The 25448-nt window shown below is 40.6% G+C and overlaps 1 protein-coding gene across 5 annotated transcripts in view; it reads left to right on the top strand.

Annotated features, from left to right (window-relative positions):
* Positions 1-6430: 6430 nt before the first annotated feature.
* Positions 6431-25448, top strand: part of SRPK2 (SRSF protein kinase 2) — a 148134-nt gene continuing 129116 nt past the window's right edge. For 3 of the 5 annotated variants that reach the window (XM_080391955.1, XM_080391956.1, XM_080391960.1), the window contains exons 1-2: positions 6431-6570; positions 6674-6758. In XM_080391955.1, coding sequence (XP_080248081.1) covers positions 6555-6570; positions 6674-6758 — 101 coding nt within the window. In that variant the 5' untranslated portion in view covers positions 6431-6554. Of the gene's footprint in view, positions 6571-6673; positions 6759-25448 lie in introns of those variants that run through there. The other 2 variants (XM_080391958.1, XM_080391959.1) reach the window with 2 other exon arrangements.

Genomic DNA, 25448 nt, shown 5'->3' with positions numbered 1-25448 from the left:
ACATGATTAAATCAAACCCAAAACATCAAGCCCACTGAATTCATTTCTAAGAAACAGTGCACAAGGCCAAATTGCAATGGATTAATTCTCTGTGCTTTGAATGAACATAGCTGACTGTTTATAATATTTTCACTGTTATTTGGTGTTATGCATCTTATAGTAGGAGCATAGGGAATTTCATGTGCCTAGAGGTGGACAATCAGTCTTTATTCAGTTCTTTGAAAGTAACAAGGTTCATTTATGAGTGGTCTTTGTGAAGGATGTAAAGAATTACTGGTTGGCTAACAAGCCAAGCCAGTTCTACTTTTATTATAACAATTAGCTGTAACATTTTCTGCTTTTAAAAAATTCATTTGCTATTTTACATGCTATAGATATGGCATAGACATATCCAGATAGGATGAAACTGAATGGCTGGTTCACACATGTTATGAACCAGGCTGGTAATGCCTATGACTATTGAAGCTGGCTGACATTTCACTTTGTAAGATCCAGTTACTGTTAACTTTTTAAATTTTAATCATATGGGATGAACTATGCCATGCTGAGTAATGAAATAATCCATAATTTTTAAGGAATGTTGTTTTGATCATATTAAAAGAATTCTGAGACACTTCTTGGAAATACCCCTCTAGCACAGTAGCTCCTTGGATCCGGTATGTGGTCAAGACTAAGCCAAAGTGGCACTGTTCTGTGCCTTAATAGTAAACAACAGTGTACTGATAACTGTAGCTGCTAACGCATGTTGCCTGTGTAACTGAGCCATCCTTTACCCAAATTGTTGCTTCCTACAAAACAGGACATGCTTACTCTGCTGTCAAGAAGTTCTTGAACTGCACCCAGACAAACCAGTTTGGCCAGTGCTTCTTTACTGGCCATTCCCCTAACAGAAGTTTATTTCAGAATCCATTGTAACCTGAAAGTTTGTAAAGGAATACCAGTTCTTACTGAGATGCAGTAGGGTAATGGCTGTTAATTTCCCAGAAAGGTGTTGGCAAGGGCGTTGTAGCGATGTCACACTGAAGGATGTGTGAAGAAAGGACATCTGGGGCACTACTGACATAACATGGCATCATCCTACTAGTCAGCTGGTGTCTGATTTTTCTGAAGGCTGTGAAAACATCTTGGATCAAGCAAAAGTACAGAGGAGGTTGTAGAGAAGAAAGAAGCTTTATTTCTATTTATTTATATTTATTTTCAATTGCTTCTGTTGGAAGAAGGGTTCGCCGGAGTCAAGAAGACGCTCAATATGAGTTATGCATCTTGCTCAACTTCATCAGTTTCTAACACTACTTATATAGAACCGATACACATGCATATTCGTAAAGCAGAAATATAATTGGTTAGCAGTCTCTAAATATGCGCGGTTCTCACACCCCTAATTATCATGACTAAAATAAGCATTCTATCCATGTAGCTAATTGTGTCGCTGTGCTTCAGCCTTGTAGTTTGTTACTCCCTATATTCCCATACCGGTCCCTATCTTTCTTGGCCCTGCACCTGCTTTCCCAGCAGCTGTAGCTTGTTACAGCCACGGCCTGTTGACACAAATAATTACTTGGTCTCAGGATTCAAGAATAGCTCAAGGCTACCTTTCTTGTTAACTTCAGCACAGCAACTTCAGTACAATTCTGATTACAGGCCTATTCTAATACCAGGCCTAGACTGTGCAGATCTTCAGAGATTCTAAAGCCATGCTTCTGCAGCCATTCTTCTGCATGCTTCCTCTTACATTAAGCTTGAATTTACAGTTTTTCCCTTTTGTTTTCATTGTGACTATTGCAGTCCAAGCCAAGCGAAGGGGAAAGTGGGTAAGTCCTGCATCTGATTTCTTATGGGTTCTCACCTTACTGGTTGGCAATCCCTAACTTCAAGTAGGAAGCTGAGAGTTCATAGAAAGAGGCCTTAATATCAAAGATGTGCCTTTGCAATCTCTGTGAAAATCTTCTCAAATTCAGCCAAATTATGAGACTTTGTAAAACAGCCTTTTGCACATGTTAGATAGAGACATGTGAGGGTTTAACACTTAAGTCTCAAAATATTCCACGCTCACTTAGCAGATAAATCTCTCATACGCATGACCAGACTGCATAGCTGCCATTCAGAGAGAAATAGCAGGCATGAGTCCAAACCATCAGAGTTCATCACTGCTGAAGAACTTTCCCTATAATTGCTTGTGTTGTGTTTTATCAGGAAACTGAGAGCAGTCACTAATCTTTCAGTGATCCTCTTTTCCCTTGCTGACCCTTAATCAGTATGAAGGAAGAAACCATCCAATTTAGAGAGGAAAAAAGGCAATAGATTGGAACAAGGGATGAGGAAGGTTGAGATGAGACGGGCAAGCTGGGTAATGAGCTGGGAATCAGGAGAGGGGCCTTATGAAGAAATTTAAGACAAGGAGCCAGGAAACTGGAGGAAGTTTGATTGAAAGGGTGTTTGGGAGCCTGCTGGAAGTAATGGGGGAAGCTAGAATGAGTCATTCTGGAAATCTGGGTACTAGAACAAATATTATCATAACAATATTGCCACAGTCTGTTTTAATCCTATTTCAGATCTCAGTTAAGTCATGCCAGTTCATGCCCTATTTTAGACTTTGTATAATACATATCTGGGTTGATGTAACTATTTCTGGGTATAGGTAAATCTTTAATTTCATGTCAAATTGGTGTTAAACTGGTCTGCTTTGTCCTTTATATCTTTCTTCTTTTATTAGTAATCCCAATTGACTTGATAAACAAGAATTCTCTACCAACATTAACTCTGTGCAGCTGGCATACACTGTACCATTTTCTAGATGAAGAAAATGAGTCAGGTGAGTCATGTAATTTGCTTTAAGAAGAGCACAGTAAATCACTGAATGAGCCAGGAATCTAAATTCAGGAATTTCTGACCTGTTTTTTCTGGAAATCCCAACTCATGCTTCCTGCTATTTTTTCTTGTTACACTACTGAGATAACAAACCTACTTTTCTCATTTAATATGTACATTGCTCCCACTAACATTAAGTGGTTATACTCAAGCAGCGATGAGCCTCCTGACTTTAAAAGCAAAAGCAAACCCAGCTTACTAGTTACTGTTGCTTAATACTTCCTGTCTTCAAGTTTGTTGTCTGTGTTGCTGAAAACCAAGCTCAGAATTGTCCTCTTTGCTTTGTTTACATGCTGAAGGGGGGGGAAAAAAAGCACATTGGTAGCCAGAAAAATTTTTAAGTGAACAAGAGAAGAACAGACTCATTGTTTGTATGCCTACACAAGTGTATCACTTAAAGAAATGCAGAATGGGGGTGGGAACTGAAGGAACAAGAGACAAGCATGAAAGGCGAGAGGATGAGAAGGCTGGACTTGCATATTAATGAGAAGTCTCCTTTAATTGGGAATTTCCTTTCACTACATTGTTCTTTTTCCACCACCCATCGGGTTTTTTTTCTTTCTCTGCCTTATGTGTTATTTCTCAGTTGTTCCATTCTGTTCAAGCAACATGAAGTTGGCTCATATCCTGATTTCTCAGAAAGTGCAGTTCAGAGAGCAAGCTACGACACAGTGGGAAAAGCAGTGCTGAAAGGAACTGGTACAGAGATCAGGGCAAAAGCTTCTAACATCCCTTTGCTGAAGGAAGAATTTAAAAGTATTCTCAGAAGGACGACAATATCATGTTTACAGGATTGCTGCTAGGTAACTTTTTATTCCGTAAAAATGCGTTCCATTCACATCTGAAAAATTAATGTATTTTTGTGTAAGTGGGTTATCAAAGCTAGATGAAAGGGAAACAAACCAAACACCTGTGGGGTGTCAGATGACTGGTCCAAACTATATTATAAACAGGTAAAAATGTAATTACATAATCTGATAATTTCTCCTTCTTCTCCCCTGATGTTTGCACTTAAGATCACCTAAATTTGCTGTTGTTCCTGCTTTCTGGGTATGTCACGTAACCTAAATCTCACAGTGTCCTTCCCCAGAGCAAATGAGCTCTGTGGTAACCCTTGTAGTAAGACACCTGTTCCCATATTATGTTCAAAGAGAGGCAGCCAGAAACAGATAATTCTGACCCACTCCACTGTTCTTTATTTATGTTGTATACTGATTTTACAAATGCTTTCTTTTGCTATTTAGTCTGTCTTCTCTCTTGACTCATAATTTATTTTTGGAACAGTGAAGTTACATGCAATAAGAGATATATTGAAATAAAGATGGAGAATTTCACAGAAATGTGTGGGTTCAAATAAACATAATCCAGGGTAGATCCATTCTTACCCACCACGTATCTTGAATTATTTCTATAATATTTTGAATTTTCACTTAATGTTTATGTTCTCAGGAAGGGAGTTATACTCTCAAGAGTCTGAGAAATAAGGTGGGGGTTGTTTTTCTTTTCTGAAACACATCTAGCCTCTACCGGCCTTCATTTACTCTCCAATTAGTTAATTGCACGTGGTAATTCTCTATACATCCATATAGTCTCGGTGATTTGTTTGCATTTCTGCATAAGCATTCTCTGACGGGGGGGGGGGGGGGGGGGCGGGCAGGGCAGGGAATAAAACAAAACCCAGGAAGAATACAGTGCCAAATATGTGTCTATTAGAATTGAAAGAAATTGACTGTGTAGTATAAAGCCACCTGGTCCTAACATAATTCCCTTTCTGTGCACTAGCAGATTGTTCCCTTGCCCTGATTATGTTGCTGACATTATGCTCATGAGGGAAATTCCTTCCTGACTCCAGATTTGGCGAATTTATAATCCTGTTGATGTAAGCAAAGCTCACTCTACCTGTCTAAGACTCAATTGTCCAATCCGTCCTACATAGAAACCTCCTGTTGAAGTCCATAGAATTGCACAGGAGTAGCTGAAAATACGATTGGGATGCTGATATGGTTTCTGCTCTCTAGCCATAGCTACAAGGTAATGTTAAGCCAGCACTGCCCCGACAAAGAAAAAAGCAGTCTCACCATTTTCTTCATCATCAGCTGCTTGTCTCTACCATTCTCTGTACAGGCACAAGTATTCATGCAGGAGTACAATTTAACCAATACAGTTAAAATTAGTCTGGAAACAAAGGGTAAATCTGTCATCTGCTTTTTAACATTCCACTATTACTAATTTTCACACCCCTAAACTTTCTCAGCAGAAAGCCTTTAAAATTTCATAACAGTGTTCTGTTTCTTGACCTATCACACCGAATTATCACTCAAAGACTAACCACAACAAGGGAGACGTAACATACCAATATTGCACATTACCAGAGTTGTAGCTTATACTGAAAATGTTTTTTTATGAGGGAGGATAGGACACAACTTGTTTTGATTTAGAAATGCAGCTGCGGTGCATTAAGGTAAGAGCTATAGTTTAGGAACTTCATGGTCCTATTTTTTTCCGTTCACTAGCTTCTCTAGTCAAGACAAAAAAGCACACATTGGGGCACCTCCTCGTTGTCTAGCTTTGTTTTTCTGTTTGTCTCCCACCCCTAAGCTGAACTAACCATAACTAGGGATTTGATTTCCTGTCTAGCTGAAATCTCAATGATCCAATTACTTAAGACCTGCAATTACTGCTAGTTCCCTTCACTCTCGTATGTTGACCACAGCTGCTTTTAGATCTTCATCCTTATGGATTCTTTGTCTTGCTATTTTGGGAGACAGTTGTGCCTCCAGATTTAATGGCTGTCCCCTGTAATCTTTCAGTTACTATGCCTTTCAATTCCAGTCCCGCATGAAAGTAAGCCAGGCGAGCCTCACACTCATACCGGACTTTTTGATATGACCCAGATCATTTTCTGCACCAGGCGACCGACACAAGGTTTCAGTCATAAACGCTCTCAAAAGCTGAGCCATGCTCTGCACAGCACAAGTCAGAAGCGACAGTTTTCAACAGGTCAGGACTAGGCCAAACCTGAGTAATGCCCAGTGCTGGGGGCAACAAGACATCATCGGCTGGGAAAAAAACACTGCCCAGAGTTGTCCATCAGTGAGAAGCAAGTAACTTAGTGACAATCAGAATTAAGGAAATCTAATTTCTCTGGATTTGTGTCATGAGGTTAATTGGTTGTGGCATCTAACCCCACACAAGTCTGGGGACAAACGAAAGCAGGTCTCACCCCGGCTGCCGGCGGGGAGGTAGGCTGCCGCCCTCCTCTTGTCACAGCGTCCAGCAGGGCGGGTCACTCCGACCTGAGCACAGATTTTCGCAAGATTAATTTCCAGTCGGTCGCAAGACCTGAACGGGCCCACCTGGGCGGCAGCCGCAGACCCGCGGGAGGGCGAGAGCCGCCCGCTGTACCAGCCGGCGCTGAGGGGCCGGGCCGGGCGTCGCTGCCCGCTCCGCGCCTCAGGTGCGCTGCCGCCGGGCCCGCGCCGCCACCTGCCGCCGCCCCACCCCCGCCTTTCCGGCCGCGGCCCCGCCGGCAGCGCTGCGCCTGCGCACTTGGCGGCGGCGCGGGGCGGGCGGCGCGGGTGGTGGCAGTTGCCGATGCTGCCGGCCGGTGCCCCGTGCGCGGTCGCGACTGCAGGCGGCGGGGCCGGGGCGCGGTGTGCCCGCCGAGGAGTGTGAGGCGCGGGACGATGAACTCGCGCAAAGGTACGGTGCTGTGCCGGGCTGCGGGGCGGGAGCGGTGGGGCGGTGGGGCTGCGCGGCCGCCGCCGCTCACGCCGGCTCCCGGCTCTTCTATTCTCCCCGGCAGTGCTGGCCCTGCAGGCCCGCAGGCGGCGGCCCAAGCAGTCCGCGGCGGCCGGCAGGAGGGACAAGCACCCGCCGCCCCACAAAAAGTGAGTACGGGGACCCCCTCGACCAGCCGGGGCGGGGCCTTCCCCCCGGGACGGCGTCGTTGTCCGCCCTTCCCTCACGCTGCCCTCAGGCCGCCCCGTACCGCCTGCCGGGGCACTCCAGCTGCCCGGCCCCGCTGCCCCCCCGCGGCCCCGGCCCCCTCGCTTGCCTTCGGGGGGAGCTGCCCCGCTCCCGCCGCCGCCGCGACAGGCGGCAGCTCCCCTGGCAGGACGCACCCCCCGGCTCGCCCCGCACCGCGCCGGGGCCGGGCCGTCCCGCGGGGAGCAGCGCCCCGGCCCCCCGGGGATCGTCCCCGGCCCTGGCCCCGGGCTCAGCCTCCCTCGGGCCGGCCTTCCTCCCCCGTGGAAAGGCCGGTCGCTGCGGGCTCGCCAGGGGCATCGCCGCGGCGCTCGCCTCTGAGGAAGCCCTGTTGGTCGGTCGGGGACCTGCACAGGCTCGGTCCTTACAGCCCGCGTGTCCCTTTCGAGTCACCCTCCGATTCTCTCATCTTCATGGTCTTCTTTCTCTCCTTGGGCTGTCTGCGCGGAGATCTCTTTCTGGAGGCGCTGTCCCATCCATAGGCAGCACTTTCAGCATTCTTGGAACTGCCTGATACACCCGTCCTGCTCTCTGCCTCCTGCGCTGTAGCGTCAGGTTATTTCCCGTTCCCAGATGTGTCTAACTGACAGCAATGCCGATGCCAGTATTATTTTGTTGTTGTTTAAATCTCTGTTGGTCTCCCAGAAACAGGCAGAAGTCATGATCTGTTTTTTTTTTTTTTCCCTGTCTTCCTCTAACTTTTCATGTTCTTGTCACTGTCCAGTTCATCTTTTCTCATTCTCACAATACCTGTTTTCACTGAACCATGTGGGAACATTCTTCCATCTCTATAGTGTTCCCACTTTAACTGCTCTTTCCTAGGATAATGTGGCTTTGGACTCCTCCCTATTTTATTTTTTCTCCTCGTAGGATTATGTGCTTCTCTCACTAACTTCGACTGTATTTTGTTTAGTGGGACTTTACTGCCGACTCATTAAGTCACCAACAGACTCTTGTCTTTGTTGTTTGGGGATCCAGGCTGCCTGCTTTGTTCTGACAGGGAAACATATGTCCTGATGTTTCTTGTCCCCCTGTCCTCCTAGTTGGCCAGTCTGGGAAGTTCACTCCAATCCTCTAGTCTGGACGAGCTGGGAAGCAGGGTGTAGTGGATGACTGGATATATATGTGAAGAGGTAAAGATGCTGCTATGTGCTATGGCAAATGATTCAAGGGCAAGGTTTTTTTCTTTCTGATTTCTATAGAAAGAAATAATAATACATCCCTGACCCTGGAGGTTGGTTGTTTATTTTTTTTTAGTTAGGATGAATAGGCTTTTTTTCCCCTTTGAGGTGGGTAAAAATAATGTAGGATGAAGTGCTGGTGTAGTGGTTATAAGGCTTTGACAGCTGACTTTTGTTCACATCCTGCTCTGCTACTGCTGTTTCCTCCAGTGTTGTATGAAAGCAGCATTGTGCTATCAGTTGTGTGAGTTTGAAGTTACTGTAATGGAAATAAATTTTATGTGCAAGATTGGATTGGTTCCCTTGTTTCCAAAAACCTTTTGGAAAGTCAGTTTGTAACATTACATGGATTTGTTTTGCCACTTTGAAAACAGAAATAGGTTAAATTTCATTTTAACTCTAGGTTCAGAATTTTGTAGCTTTCAGTTAAGTCTTAACCACAAGGTTATTAATAAACTTCTGTTCTACTTAGATGATACAGCATTTAATACACTTAGTGGGGCTGCCTTGCTGAATGACTTTGTCAAAAGTTTGCTTTCACAAACACTTAGGAGGTACAGAACTGGTACTCTTTTTGTGTTTGCTGAAGAAACTGGCTATGGTTAAGTCAGGGTGCACAGTCAGTAGCTGGCCATTTGCCATACTGAGTCGGCATTTCCAGATGCAATGGCCCAATCTGTTCAGTTGCCTCGGGAAACAGTGGTTTTGCTACGGTAGACAACAGAGCCATCATTTCTCTTCTGCTGCGTATGTTTTCTCTTCTCTTCATACCACTTGTATGCTATGGAGACCTCCTACTCTGTTTTATGCTTCTTTAGGAAAGGGAAACTCCTTTCAATTTTTTAAGACTCCTTGCATATGGCTAAATAGTTTAGGCTCCCAAAATAATGCCAGCATTAAACATTATTTCAGAAGACAGTCTCAACAAAAGTATCTCTTTTGTCCTGTTCGTAGCTTTGCTTTAAATTCAACTGTACAGCATATACTAGTCTGTTAGAGCTGTACAGATTCTGCAAAGCACATCAAATGCTCAGTAGCTGCAACTGAAAATGTTGTTTTGAGGGTGGAAATTCTATACCGTAAGTTCCCTGTAGTGAACTTGTTAACCATGTAAAAATTGTTACTTGGTTTTGAACCCAGAGCTAGTTGGGGTTTTTGGTTGTTTGTTTGTTTGTTTGTTTTTTTTGAACTGTCATTCTTGGAGGTCTCTTCTCTGCCAGGTCCGTAGCTTTATGGAGCAACTTCCATTGTTGCTGGTAACAATGTGCTTCAAAGGAACGGCAGGATTCCTTTTCTGGAATTGGCTAGGAGAGTTATATTGCATCTTACTTGCAGGGTTTTGTTTGAAGAATATTAAGACGATGACACAAGAAGAAGAAAAAATTACAGTGCTTTTTAATGCTGAATAGCTTTTTTCTGTTATGACCTTAATTGCCACAGAAAGCTGTGAGATCAGTCTTACTAACTGCTCAATGTTGATGTCTTAAGTCAATGATGAGAACTGGTGGAGGTGAAACCCTATTTTTCTATGTAATAGGGTGGAAAAATAAGAAAGTAAAAGTTAAGTGGCTCATGTTCTGAAGAGAAAGCACTTTGTTTTGAATCAAGACTGTATCTAAAATTGCGTGTACTAATAAAAGCTACTTGGTATTGCCTTACTTTGAATTCAATCATCCAGGCTACTGAAAAAGAATAATATATCACTATTTAAAGGTGACAGCACTTGATTTTGCTTATAATAGATGGACTTGCATGCAATATGTACAAACTTCTTGATGGTGTCTGAAACATGCTTTGTGCCTACCTCAGTGAGTCAGTGTGTGTGAAAAAGAGAGACTGGAAGGCATCCACGCAATCTTTTTTGATGGCCATAGATAATCTAGATATAGGGCAAAAGTAAAACCTGGGGAGAAGAAGCCAGTTTTCATGGCTATGCTAAATATTCAACTTTTTGATTGCTGCCTCACAACATGAATCTTCTGAAATGAAATTTGTAGTCAATTTTCAAGCATTTTCTGGAACAGCTGTGGAAGTAAATGTCTCTAAGCTAGAAATTCCATTAAGGAAATAGAAATGTGGGAGAATGAGAAAATTATATCAGAACATTGTGTTGGTTTAAACTCTTCCATTTCCTCATTTAGAGAAGAACTGTTGGTCCTGTTGAGGAAAAGACACAGGAGATTTGTTTTATTAGTTTACTCTTCAGAGACCAGGATTTTTTATTTAAAATATGTTTTTTGTTTTAAATTCCATTCATGATTTCAAGATTACAGTCTTTGAGGGTTGTCATCTTTTAATCCAGAAAGCTAATGGCAAAGGTGAACTACTTTTGGATTAATTAGTGAACTGTAGGGTGGTAGTGGAAACTGCACATGCTTCTTGTAAGCATACCTGAATTCACTGATTTTTTTGTCTTACTAATGTCTGTAGCAAAAAAGTAAATCTGTACCTCTACTGAAAACTGTTTTCATTTGGTCTCTGGCTGTGATTGCCTAAGACAATGAGCTTTAGACAGTAAGCCTTATCTAGCTTCCCTTTCCTGTCTTCTCGTGTGAAAATGCTACTAGATTTGCTGCTAAGCACACAAACATATACATACATATTTATACATTATAATGTATATAGAAGTTAAAAATAATTTTAATCCTTGTTTAAAGGAAGCCTGGGTCTAGGTATGGATGAGGAAGACTAGCAAGTTAGTGTACAGGGAATATTACAAAAGTGTTTCAATGCTTCCTCGAGTGTGTTTGTTATGCTTAGACAAAATGTCACAAAAGCTTTTAAAGAGGAGGACTAGGAAGGATTCAGAAGGATAGTGTCCAAAATTATGGCAATATCTAATGAAAGCAAATGAAGTGACATTAGTTCTCTATAGAAGAGTGGGACAGGGCTCTTAAAAATGAAACCATAACTAGTAGCAATTGTATTCATCATCATTCCCTTTTCTTACTGATTAATCCTGTTGTAATTCTGCCCAACTCTTACCTTTGTAATTTAGCCTGTACTTTAATAATCAATAGCTAATTCTGTTCTAATTGCTTATGGGGACTTTGGGAATGTCCCCCGTTTTGCTAGGTTGTTTTTAAAAGAAAAATACCCAACCTTTTATTAATATTTGAAGGGGGGGAAAATCTTCTTTCTACCTGTCTTAACAATTCCTGGTGTTCATATCTTTAAAATACTGTTGGTCTCAGCCTTCATATATTTGAAATGATAACCCTTGCTTTCTGGTTTTCCTAGTGACAAATTTTTTTGTTTGTTTTAAGACCCTTACTCTTGTTTTCTCATTTTTCACTTTTGATCTGTTAACAGTTAGAGCACACTGTAGGAGAGATGGTTCTATTTAAAGCTGACAGAGCTTTGGTAGTAATCTTTGTCCTGTGCCCTCCTTTCTGCCTTAGTAATACGCCTTTTAGGATGAGCTCTGCTTTTGGGAACTGTTGTGTTTGAATGGATCTCTGACAATGTGCAGAAGGTATGTGGAGAAATGACTGGAAAGCTAAGCATAGTGTAATAAAGCACATGTTACAGAGGAGAACTGCAACAGTCTGTGTCTGTTTAAACCTCTGATAATCATAGGAAAGGTTTTTGTATTTTACAGAAGATGTTACGAACAAACTTTTTGGCTAAAAAAAGGTGGTCTACTAAGTTTCAAAGTGAATCTCTGTAAATGTTGTAACTTTTTTGTGTTATATGTGTACTGGTTTTAATTTAACCTATGTATTTAGAAATCCTGTGATTAAACCAGTGCATATCTCTGAATACCACATATTCTGATTCTGTCTAGCAAAGCAGCTGGCAGATGTTTCACTTTCAGATTAAGGTCCTGCATAATGAAGTAATGTTCTGTTAGGGAGTCTCTTTGGAAGTTAATGCTAAAGGAGTTGTATCTTGAACTTGTTAGTTAAAGGCAAATGACAGAATAGACTCTGGTGAAATAATGCTTCTTGACAGACTTAGTGCCTTACTGTTTTTCCCTCAACAGAAGTTATTTGATTAAAAGTCAATAATTTGAATGTAGGAGACTAAACGAATCAAGGGCTTCAGTTGCCTTGAGCTATTGTCAATGCGTAGTTTGCAGTTTTCTAAAATGAAAGGGAGAATTCCATAGTAAGAGGTCAATTATATTTTCCTGTCCCTGAGGAAAAAATTTACTATGTCTGTTGCAGCGATAAAGGTCAGGGCTGTCTAGGTACAATATCTGCACCTTTAATTCTGATATTTAAAATCAGTTGTTAACTAATTTTCAAACTGTACTAAAATTGCACTGTTCTCATATTCATGGTTCTAATGAAATTTCTCTCTTGGGACATCTTTTTTTTTTTTTTTCTTTGTATTGATGTGTTTCTTCTAGTCTTCCTTCTCACCACAATAATTTGTCAGTAATAGTTGTGCTTGCCTCCCACTCATTATTCTCCTGCTGTTGCTCATCTATACATGACGTTATTCCTTCATAAACTGAGACATATATGTTTGTATAAAAACCATTATAGAAGAGGGTTTTGGGTAGTTGGATGGAGCCTGGAGATGGGTGTAACGGAAGCGCCGTTTCTGTCACTGGTTGCCTGAAAGGTTGCTGTGTAAGGGGAACAAACGCATGATTGAGCTGTACCTTCAAGAAAGAAGGCACAGTCAATAGAGGAAGGGTGCCTTCTCTCTTTTCCAGAGTGCTTAGGAAAGACAGAACTCCGAATTCCTTTCCAAGACCTTCAGAGGGCTGGGCTTTGGTTGGGGTTTGTCCTGCGGAATGGTGGCAGTTCTGTGGGCTGGGCCCGCTCTGTTGTGCTATGCAGGGCTGTGGAAGTGCGACAGGTCAGCTGATTTTATTCCTTTCTCCTGCCAGAGTCAGAGTACCCAGTGGTCACTTACCACCTTTGGTGAGGGACAGTTGGGTAGTTTGAAATCATGTATCCTGTAGAAACAAAAAAGTAGAACACTGAATCCTAGAACAAAATAAGGCAAAAATTATTAAAATCCAAGTACAAAGTAATTAAAAGAATGCCAGTTCAGTGCAGCTAAGGCTGTAGTTAAGTAGGGTACATAGCAAGACAACTTTCTTTAAACCGGATTTTTTTAGTGGCTATTTTAATGTTTGAAAGCTAATTACAAAATATTTTAAATTAATTGTGCTTCTGTATAAGTTGTGTTTTATATTTGCGCTTAAGTCACATCTTACCATCTCAAAGAAGATGAAGTAGAACTAGATCTTGATCAAAAAAGGAAGCGGTAGAGGTAATTGAGGATGTTGGACTGCTTCATTTATGACTGGTGCTTTTCAGATATGTAAACGTGGTTAAGGAGCTTTTTGACATGCTTGAAAGATCATTACTGGTATAGAAGAGAATGAATAACTTGCCTTTCTTCATTACAAAACAACGCTATCTGAAGAGTGACTTTAATGCAAAAATAAATGATACTTTTTGTACAGTACAAGTAGTGGAAAGTGGCTTTGGATAAGACTGGACACTAGAACCATCAGTAGTTTTTAAGTATACTACTGTCAGTGCAGTTTGACTTTCCAAGCCATGTTTGCTCAAGCCCTGTCATCTTAAGTTTGTCCTAATGCAGAGTGACCCACTTGTATACTTGTCTCTAAACATGTGTTTCTGGCACCTAGGAGTATAATGCTGGCCTAGGTATGTGTTTGATCTAATTAATGTGGCAGCTCTTAGATTTGTAAGGCCACCTTGGGAAATCACTTGCAACATCTGATAGTATGCGTAAGCCTGACAGTATTTGTAAGCCTAGATCGAAATGGGGCTTGAGTGGTCTAACGTGTGGCATTCCTGTACCTGGCTCAGGAAGGAGCTGTGAAACTGCAGTTAGTTACTAAATTCGACTCTACAGTGAATCAGTAGAGGTGTGTGTTTGAGAAGAGCTTTCATAAACTCCAGAACAGTAAGGTAATGACGAAGGGGTGGGGAGGCATGCCAAGGAGTGCAAAATACCTAAGGAATGGGTGTGCCTGAAATGCTGCCGTTCCTGTAGGTGTTGATGCCATCTGCAGGTCTGAGTTTAATGCCAAAATGAGCCTGGGATTTAAAGTCGTGAATCTTAAGAATTTGCTTTATTTCCTCTGGAGCTGTTGTGTTTTAAAGTTTTGTGTCTTGTGCTTATGTAATAGCTCAATAATTCACTCACCTGTCAAATAAGAATTAGATGCCTGAGGAATTTCAAGCTTATTATTACAACTGGCCATGTGCTAGTGTCAGTCACAGGATTATAGGCCATGCTGGTCCAGTAGCTTTACATCTCTTGTGTGAAATAATCAAGAGCAACAGACCGGTGGTGTTTTTAGGCAAGCGATTAAAAGGGAAACATTGCTATCAAGTTTCTGTGATACGCAGGTATCAGCATGCTGGTTGACTGTAGCCAAGTAACTCTGAGTTACAAAACAAACACATATGGTGATTTGGTCAGAGTGAAGCCATTTGATTTTTCTTTTTGGCATAGCAGTTACAATTCAGCATTTTTATGAAAGAGGGAGTCCTGAGGAGATCAAAGGCTTAAATTTTCTTTTAAGTTCCCTTTCCTAGTGACACAAGGCATGGTATGACAGATCAGTGTTGCCAGAATCTGTTCCCAGGTGAATGTGTTAAAATTTTAGCAGTGTCAGGGAAACTTGGAAAAGACCAGGAGCTTCATGATACTGTTATGAGTTCTAGCTCAAAAGAATAGGAATCATCTTTACAGATAATATCTGAAAAAAACATTTTACTTTCATTTTGTTGTGTTTAAGGTAGTCTGTTGCTTGGGGCAACCTGTTTTGTATATTAATAACAGCACAAGTTGGTGTCCAATTCCATGATCCTGGTCCTAGACATTTAATCAAATTCTATTCAGATGCTACTAGAGCATTGCCTCTCTTTTTTAATGTCAATTAGAGAGTTTAATTTGTTTGTTTCTTTGTTTCCCAGAAATGTTTGCTATATAGCAATTGGTATGTCATGACTTGTGTCAAGAGTGTTGAGAAGATGATACACAACAAGTCTGGTAGTTGCTTCCAGCACTGTGCATTTTATGGAGTCCCTCTGTAGTCAGGGGTGAGCAGTCCTGGGAACTGGGAGCTTTGTGGTGGACTCGTATTGCTGTTGTGGGCAGATGTAATCTGGGCACACCTGCCAGTCAAGGCTCTTGGAGAAGCTGGATGTGAAAACACTATGTGTGAATCTCAAGTTGACTTAAAATGTGAGATAGAGCTATAAAGAGCTAGGCTGAGGTTACCACAGTATTTTAGATCACCAGATAACTGTTTGATAACTACTTTGATCATCAGTATGGATCAGTTACTTTCAAGTATTGCATTCTGTCCTGGTTTCAGCTGGGATAGAGTTAATTTTCGTCTTAGTAGCTGGTGCAGGGCTGTGTTTTGGGTTTGGTGTGAGAACAATGTTGATAACACAGGATGTTTTTAGTTGTTGCTGGGTAATATTTATACTAAGCCAAGGACTTTTCAGTTGCTCAGGCCTTGCCAGTGGGAGGGGACACAGCCAAGACAGGTGACCTGAACCAGCCAAAGGGATATTCCATACTATGGGATGTCATGCTCAGTATATAAACTGGGGGTAGTTGGCTGGGGCCGGTGATCGCTGTTCAGGTACCGGCAGGGCATTGGTCAGCGAGTGGTGAGCAGTTGTATTTTCCATCACTTTTTTTTTTTTTTCTGCCTTCCCTTTGGATTTTATTCCTCTCCTCTTCTCTTCTCCCCCCTTTTCATTATAACTGTTTTGGGTTTTTTTCCTCCTATTTTAGTTTTTAAATTGCTTTTATCTCAACTCTCAAGTTTTACATTCCTTTCTGATTCTCCTTCCCATCCCTCCGGGGGGTGGGGAGTGGGTGAGTGAGTGGCTGTGTGGTACTTCATTTCTGGCTGGGGTTAAACTGTGGCACATTCTCACTGCTATTCCAAGTTGTTTAGTAATTCCAGCATCTAGAAACTAGGTTAAAACTATTTATTCAATAGTCAATACCTGTTTTTCCCCAGTTACCCCAAAAAAAGAATTGTTGAGAATTGATTAGTTTATCTAAACAGGTTGCAACAAAGCTGGCGAACTTTCTGCATATTATATAGGAAACATGGTGCAGAAAATCGTATTATTTCTCCTGTTCTTATTATTGAGACATAGAATAACTGTATTCTTTAATGTTTATTTCTGAAGCCAGAAAAATCAGTTTTGTGTAATGAGAATATTTGTCTTGGGAATAAAGGTGTTAGTCTTTTAAAGTAATTGTTTTGATCTAATTTTGTGTTTCCAAAATGACTCTAACTAGCTTGTGTCTCACAAGGTGCCATACATTGTCCTAATTGTAGCATTACAAAAACTTGAGATAAAGTGTAAGTAGACCAGACTCCCTTCTCCTCCACTTGTACTTTCTCTGTGGTAGCAGGCTGGTGAAAACAGAGTATTTTTAATAACTGCAACTAAAAAGAACATTAAAATAAACCACAACTGAATATGCATATTGAATTGAAAGCACTTACAGATTTATTCTGAGACTTTTGTTATGTTATAGTTTTTTCCATACATCAGTGCTGGTGTGCAGAATTCATATTTGTAGATCATTGGTGATTGACTGAGAATGTAGTTGGGATAATAGAATTGGGAAAGATCAACAAATTAAATTTATTTTGGGCATAACATTTCACTGAACCAAATGCTTTGTTTTGATTTTCATTTGTTGTTTGGAATAAACAGGCTTTTATGGAAACCTTCATCTATCTTGGGATCCATAGGAAAGAACATGACAATTTAAGGCTAATCAGGTGCAATGGTAAGTCTGGTTTTAAGACACATGTTGCTGACCTGCTGACTGTTATGGCCAAAGGTGACGAGTTTGAAACTACCAGGTGAATTTGATAGAGAAATTTTGGTTGATAATTTGATCAGTCATTCTTTCTGGTAAATTAGATGTTCTCTTTCCCTTCTAGTCCATTGGAAGTCTTGACCAGCAGTTGCATATCTGGCTTGTGGGCTTTCCTGCTTCTCTTTTGCTACTTTTTTTTTTAATGTCACAGTCCCCAGGTGTTGCTGACTTCCCTTGTAAGAAGGCCTTGAGCCTTCCATTTAAGTTTCATGTTTGCTGTGCTTGGACTATTGTTTTGAAAGAGAATTAACTCTCTCCCAGTTGAAACCAGGACAACTGTTCTGCGTCTTCTGCCAGCTTCTCTGGCCTTGGATTAGCCACCAGCAGTGCCCATCACAGCAACATGGCTAAGTGCACAAAGATAAGTGTGCTGGAGCTGTCATGGGATTGCAGGAAGATGGGAACAATGTATAAAATCAAAGCTTATTGCTTTGGAGTCACCAGGGATGCAGTTCTGGAGAGTGCAAGGGTAAGTGTTTGCTACAACCAAAACTGGAACTACCTCATCACGTGCAACTTAAAAGTGTGTTGAAGTTGTGAATTCAAAGTAGTTTAAAGGAGCAAAAAAAAAAAAAGAGGAGGGAAGTTACTTTTTTCTCCCACAGAAAACTGTTGACCTTGTATGTAATAATTCTTATGGGACACAACTTGTGACAATGTAACATAGTTCTCTGGTATTCCTTGTTTTTAGGACAGCTTGCTGAAATACTAACGTGCTGTGATTGGGGGACTGCATAGGGAAGGTGTAAATAAAGTATCTTTGGATGTGGTAACAGTTCATTAATACCACAGCTTACCAGACATTTTAAATATTTTAATATTTCTATAATAGACTAATTATGGCATATAGTACATTATGATAGTACTCTATTAACATACATTTTGTGAAGATCTGAAAATAGTTAAAATTCTAGGCCTCTCAATGGCTTTGCCTGATATTCTCTTTGCAGATGAGGAAAAAGGAGCACACATTAGTTTAACTCAGGGTATAAAAAGGAGTAATTCACTCTTCTAATTGTGCCATATCTGAATCAAAGAATTTATGTCTTTGCATTGTTGTTCCCACTGTAAAATATTTAATCGACATTTTAGATATGTCAAGCAGTAAAGTCACCTTAAAAATAAAACTATGAAAAAGGTAAAAGAAGGTGCTCTCCTGACCAAAAATTTAAGTGATGGCAAAAAGTGACCTTTCCAGTTTATTTGTGAGATTTGTAAGATTGGTGAAAATGACTTTTTGTGATCTCTTCAGGATGTGGGGAGGGAAACCTCACTCCATTTTTCTGGAAGACATATGTTTAAGCAGAAGAGAGTGACTGAATTTTTAAATCGGAAAGTAACGTTATGTATGTTGACAGTGTTTCTTTTAAATCCAAACAAATACATGACTAATTATGACAAAAGTAATGGAAACAGTGCAAGTGTTACCAAAAACGTAAAAAGCAAACCAGACCAAATGGGACCTCATTAGTATCAGGACATGATGGAGAAAATGCAGAGAACTTGCTTGTCCGATTAGTTTACTGAGAGTGTTTTTAAGACATTGTGATGTTCATACGCAAGGGCGATGGAACTGAATGTGTGCCAGCTTCTTCCTAATTGCAGTTCACACCCTGAGGTATTAAGCAGAATTGAAACTACGCATGGTTTAAATTAATGCGTTAAACTCTGAACTGTGGTGCACCAGGCACTGACATGTTTGATTTAGCAATGATTGCTGCTACAAAGCAGCAATCTCTAGCAGGAAGATGAGTTGATAGCAGAGTCTGTTTTTCAGAACTGCTTCTCAGAATTTGTTGCACAGCAATATTTTAGTTTTGATGCCTTGAATTTTACATCAGTAATAAAGATGCTGTTTTAAAATCACATTGCAGTGATAAGATGATTTTATTGTTTTTCAGTGTTTGTATCCTTAATCAGTTTTTTCTCCACAGTTGATTCAGTGTCAACTCTGCCAATATTTTATTTTTAAGAAAATGTATATGCTATACTTTATGTAGTGGATTGGTATAGGTAATAAAAAATGTTTATGTACGTGTATGTAGATAAAATACTGCCTTTACATAAGAAACTTAATTTGGGAGTCTTTAAATACCATGTAAGCTCGGTACATAGTCTCTCAACACTCTACGAAGGTAAACAGTCTAACAGCCAGGCATGAAGTGTGCAATCTCATAGTGTTTCAGGGGTGGCTGAAAACAACAAAGTAGAAAAATGGGTTTCCTCTTACTTCTTCACCTAGTAATACTGCCTGCCTTCATGGGTTTTCTTCTTGTGGTGTTCTCATCAAAGCATGACAATGTTGGAAGCAAGTGAAATAAAAAGGAACGAGTTGTTTTCTTTCTGTTGTAAGATGATAGGGTTTCCTTCAAACTGAATTACCATAGATAATGTGGAATTAAAACTCAAATCAAGAATTAAAAGCATCTTCACCCCATTTCCCAGAATAGAATTTAAGTTTTGCTTTTATCAGCAGCAATGGAAAGCAGCAAAGCCCAGATTTGATGCCAATAAATATATACCTAGAATATGAGAATGAAAAGTGAGCAAGCATATGATGATGTTTCCTTATTCAGCAGATGAATTTGGAGGAAGGAAATAGAAGACAGGGCAGAAGCTGAGTAAGAGGACCATAACTTTAGCAGAAAAGGGAAAGTGATTTACAATGTAGGATTTCACTGGAAAAAACTTGTATGCACATTTTGCGTGAGCAAACACCGAAAATGCTTAAATAAGTCTGAAAATTGGAATCTGGGACTTAGTGAGGTGAAGAGAGCATGTCTCTGTGTGTGTGTGTGTGGTGGTCATATATATATATATATAAAGTAAAATTGCCTGATACTTTCCTTCCTAATAACGCATTGTTTGCTGTCTTCAGAGGATGATAAACTAATGTCATTCTGAACTCGCTGTTTACTTTGTGGAGACTGGTAGGGAGGCAATCCTGTGACTATTCCAGCTGCATACTTTCTCAGCCTGAAGTTCTTCACTGCTTATCTCCCGTGTTTGCAGCATGGTCCTCACCCACCTGCTGCTGAGGTGTTGTACTAATGCAGCTTGGACCTGTGTGTTTCTGCTGAGGCTAAGTAGCTACAATGGATCTGTCCATACCGACTCTCCTTCCAGATCTTAGAGTCTCTTCTCACTGCTTTGTTGCATACAGGTTTTATATAGATTGCTTGAATTTGTTATGCTCAAAGTTTTGTTATAAGCAGAAGGAATGATCACTTTTTGCAGAGTCAAGTATTTTCAGTTTAGTAAGTCTTTATGGTCCGATCAAAGAATTAGTGATAGTTGAGTTACAGTGATACTAGTATTTGTTTCAAATTGTTGCATACAGTCAAAATGATGAATATGCAAGGTTTGCAGTATCTGCTCTTTCTCTGGTGCTATCCCCACTCTTCTAAGGTGAATGGTTTCATTTGGGAGGAGGGAGAGAGATGGCCAGTCATCAGCCTTCTGAGCCCCCACTGGGATATCTATGAGGTTGATGTTGGTAGCTTCTTCCTCCGCATTCCAAAATCCACTTGGGTAATTTTTTGTGTTTCTGTAAGTTGTTATTCCTGTGCTGCCTTGTAAATCCATGTCACAATCCATGTCAATCCATCCAGATTTACTATATAATGGTATATTTTACATATGTTTGATACTTGTTCTTTGTTCCCTCTGTGAGTGGCTTTGCCCAGCTCCAGGTTGCATTGGTGCAGCGGCTCCCAGGCCTTTGGTGAGGTGTTTGTAGCCCTGGGCCTCTGTATCATCCTGTGACTTCCTGGTCCTCTGCAGTTGTTCCATGTCTTTACCCCCTTGTACTGCTTTTTATTACAGTGTATTAAATAGTTCACTTTACATAGAATAATTGTTATATTAGTTCCAGATATATGTATAACAATAGGTGCTACATCATACAACTGTAGGAAGCTAAGCTATAGATAAACCAGAGTAGGTAATAGTTGTTTGATCAGTAGACTGTGTTCAATGCTAAGACAAATCTCCAGGCAGGCCAAGATATGTTCAGACAGAGCCTGGTAAGTCCCAAGGCTTGTGTTATGAGCTTCACACAAAGCCTGTGGCCCATTACAAACCATGGCAACACCATACTTAGGAGTCTGTGGTGAGAAGCAATCACTGCTCTTCGTGCAGGCAAACTGGATGCAAATACGTTGGATTTATAAAATTGCTGCCATGCTCTGAACCTTGCTGGTGCTCGGGTGATTTCAGAGCTTGCAAGAGGCAGCTAGGGAGTGACAGGACCTAAGTTCAGTGCTGATCCGATGATGCCTAAGTGAAGTGGTGTTTCTGGACCTTTTTCCAGGAAAATGGATGACCTTGGAATTCAAAAGGTGCTGCTTAAATCAGCACATCTGAGGGAATATGTGCAAGTAGCATTCCTACTGCAAGCAGAAATTATATCAGAGAAAGGAACTCTGTACATTTGAAAAATTTTAAGGGAATTAGCTTTGAGTTAAAATTCAAGTACAATCTGCTTTGTTTTCACAGAAAGTCTGTCAGGTTTTCAACTATTTTATTAATATTTTGAAATTATTTCCTTTCTGGGAACTGAAGTAGTAGATAGTGGGAAAATCCTGGCTCGTTGGAAAGTTGTCATTTGCAAATTGGCTTTGTAAAGACCTTTGAAGGCTGAATCTTGTTAAAGTAGTATCTTAAAATATTGGTGGTTTGCAGAGTAGCTTTTGGTTTTATTTGCGTTTCATTGAATCATAGAATGGTTTGGGTTGGAAGGGACTATAAAGACTATAGTTTGAACTATAGTTCCAACCCCCCAGCCATGGGCAGGGACACCTGCCACTAGACCAGGTTGCTCTGAGCCCCATCCAGCCTGGCCTGGAACACTGCCAGGGATGGGGCAGCCACAGCTTCTCTGGGCCAAACAATATTGCCAACTGTTTGAAAATTTTAATTTTTCATTAAAAGGCAAATGATTTTTTTATTAGAAATAGTGTCATAGAAGCAGAAAGAGTTAGTGACATACAGTCTTGTCAATCAGCTGTTACTAATGCTGCGTAATAAGCATTTGAATTTCCACAAGATACTGAAGCTGGCTGTAATCTGAACAAAGAACAGGGCTATCTGTAACAGTAGGACTCTTATGTGTGTCTGTTGGTTTGGATCAGAATGAAATAGCAATGGAAAAGCTGCATAAATTCTGAGAACTTCTTGTCCAGTTTGGTCTCGTCTCTTTTAGAACTAAGCCAAACTTGCTAGCAGAAATGTTCTGGAAGTTTTTTTTTTCTCTTATATTAGGTAAACTAGGACTTGGTCTGCATTTTATTTCCTGTATTTAGGGTACTTAGATTATCTTGCCATTAAACATGTAAGAGCAAACCTACAATAAACAAAAGACCAGCCAGATGGTAAATACCTTCCTCTTCTCTGTTTTGTATCTGAGAGAGTGAAAGAAATAAGCTTTAAAAATAGATTATAGTAATGGTACTTTTTCTCTGAGATTATGTGTTTGGGCAATTTTTCACTGTTGGGCTATTACATAAACAAAATTATTTGATGATATTGTTTTATTTTGCCCTTAGAAACAGTTTTATTTTAAAAAGAATGTGCTGTCTTGGGCTTAATCCTGTAAGTAGTCCCTGGCCATTTCCTTTGTTTTGGGTGGAGAGCAGAATTAGATTTTTCTGTATTGGTGGGGAAAAAAAACATCTGATGGGTTTTCTCAAACTTACTGTAGATGTTCATGTTCTCATGCTGGCTTTTATGATTATTTAATATTGTTGAAACAAGCCGCTAGGTGGCAATATCAATTAAAAAAAATCCAAGAAGTGCAGTTAAAGCTGTCCTCTAAAATGGGACACTAAGCAGTAGGTTTGATTAAAGTGAAAATATTAAACTTTCTTGCATGTAAAGTTGTTCTGATCTAGAGAGAAGGTGTTCTGCAAAAGCACTTGGCGACTGTGGGTGACTGAGGACAGCTGGGTGTATTCGCTTGGATACAGAGGAAACATTTTCAGTTTCATATGTTGGCAATGTATATTAGATGTTTGAAAACGTGAATTATTACCATATTACTACTTGGTGAAACTTGTTTTAGCCTGCCAGTTAGAAGGAACTTATTGGGATGATATCAGTAATAAATCCTCACTGGTGTGAATGTAAATGAGTTAATGTAAAATCAGTATGAATTTACTTATGGCTGTGGATAGACTTATGAAATAGTGAATATGTCTGTTACAAATAGACACTTGTTAATGGATGTGCTGATTATATCTTCTCTGGTGGAGGTGCCACTGCACAGCACACAGGCTGTGTTTGTACATGGGATAGAAGATTGAAGAGACTTGTCATTAAATAGCTTGTGATTGCAGTCTGCTTCCTGCACAGCTTAGCACATACGAGACCCATAATCTTAGGTCACAGGACTTGTCTCATCAGAGGTATTTTGTCCTTTTATTTAGATACTTATATCCTTTTTCAGCATGTTTATTGAAGATGCTGTTGCTAATGTTCCTGCTTAGGAACTATTCAAGTTTATTTCACAGTCCTGTATGGGTTATTACTTTGGGAATACGTGTAATGAAATTGCTGGCATGCATTAACAGTGGCATTTCTACTTGAGTGCAGTTTTAGTGGAGATGTCTGCCTGCTCCATCATGCCTGTACCACTCACTCCACATGCATTTTTGAAACATCTCTGTAATATGCTGTTCTCTTGTTAGATTTAATTGGAGCGCGATAGCCTAGCCCTCTTCCTGGGAGCTTTAGTACTTTGAGCTTTATTCCCAATGCTTTGTGCTGACACGGATGGGTAAGTTGCTAACCCTGCTGTGATTCTTGGGTATTTTTGAGAAGGTAATGATTTCTCTTGCTTTAACTCTTGGTCTTTATTTGGCCAGGTTTTATATGGAAGGGGAACATGAGACAAAATGAGTTGGGAAATGCTCTTAAAGGTTTTTAGACTCTGATCTGGAGTCCAATGCTGACTTTCTTGCTGTGTTTTTCCTCTTAGTGGTATTCATTGTTGCATGTTTCTGTAGGTGAAGTATCCTGCTTGTATTTGAGATGGTCTGTGTTAGTTCAAGGCAGAAACTTGCTTATGTTATATATTAGAATATATTTTCTGTCGTCATGTCAATTTTGAATCCTGGTGGTATTTCTTCTTCTATTATAAAGAAATACCTGTACTTCTCTTAGCCTTCCTTTTTCTCAGGGTTTATTGTAGCCAGAAATAATGCTGTGTCATTTCTGCTTAACAGCTTTTCTTCCAGGTGTGGCATGTACTTTGCACAGTGGGTGCCTGTGCCCTCATGGCATTCTTGTTCTGAGTGTGTTGCGTCTGTGATAGCATGGTGTCCATGTTACCACAGGGTAACTGTACCTGTGCCTTTCTGAATGTTTCTCCTTTAAAACTTTTCTATCATTTTTCTGTAATTTCCACCTTGCTGTAGCTCCCTTGCCTCTTCCAGCAGCTCCTGGTTCTGTAGGGACCAGGACAGCAGACATGACACAAACTGAACACTCGGTGCCCATCGTGCTTTGCTTGTTCTGGCTTCTTTTCTGATGTTTGAATGGTCCTTCATTAGATTTTTTTTTTTTTTTTTCCGTCTGAGGGATCCCTTTAAGAATGAGTCCTGAACACCATTGTTCCTGTAGAAACTGGGTCTTCTGTTACTTCAACTTCGGTTAGTCACTAAGCAGGTCCCTGATCACGTCCATGTCTGGGAGAGCATTTTTCTTCTTTGGAAACAGAATCCTTGAATAGGTTAGCGTGCCCCCCCCCCCCCCCCCCAACAACAACAACAACCCAACAGTTGCCTGCTTGAAACACCTGCCTCAGCAAGTATCCTATCAGGATTGGTGCTCTGTAGATAGCCTTGCATTTTTGTCCAAGGCACATCAGAAAGTGGGAGGTTTCGTGGGATGTCTGGGTTTTTTTTGTCTGCCTCACATGCTGCAAATGTTAGCTCTTTCATCTCCTATTTAATCTGATTTTAATATTTTTTGCAGTACTTTCTAGTTTAAAGCTTATAGGCTGCAAATGCTTTTCATTTTTTTTTTTCCCCCATGCAAATAACAATTTTGTTGTTTTCTCTTCTGCTTCTTGAAGATAGAGTAAATTCTTTTGGTATGCACTTGGTTTATGTCTCCCAGTGATTCAACAAAACGGTACCTGGTTCTGTGTCTAGCAGCAATGCGGCCCTGGTGAGCAGGGACTGCAGGCTGCTTCTGTTGTAAGGGAGATGGGGCTTCTGAAGAAGAGAAGACCTTGTGGAAAAGATCCTCTAAAGCAGCAGAGGCTGAACACTCAGTATCCAAGCTAATTGATCCATTTTTTCTTTAAAATCACCAGAAGTGCTTAAAATAGTTTACTGCTTCTTCCTGTACCTTGTTATTTGTGCTCAAGGAGATGCTACCAGTATGTGTGCCTTTGTGGACCCTGGTAAATAAAAAGTCTTTGTGGTTCATCTGTGTTCCAGTGGGTCCTGGCAGGGAAAAACTATTTGCAGTGACTGCAGAACTATAAGAAACAGAAAGTTGACTGTAAGTGTTGGTTTGAGAAATTTTGCAGGATGTCAGTGG

The sequence above is a fragment of the Falco punctatus genome (assembly GCF_963210335.1).
Source record: "Falco punctatus genome assembly, chromosome: 6".
In the NCBI taxonomy this organism is placed as follows: Eukaryota; Metazoa; Chordata; class Aves; order Falconiformes; family Falconidae; genus Falco; species Falco punctatus.
This window is presented reverse-complemented; position numbering and strand designations above follow the sequence as displayed.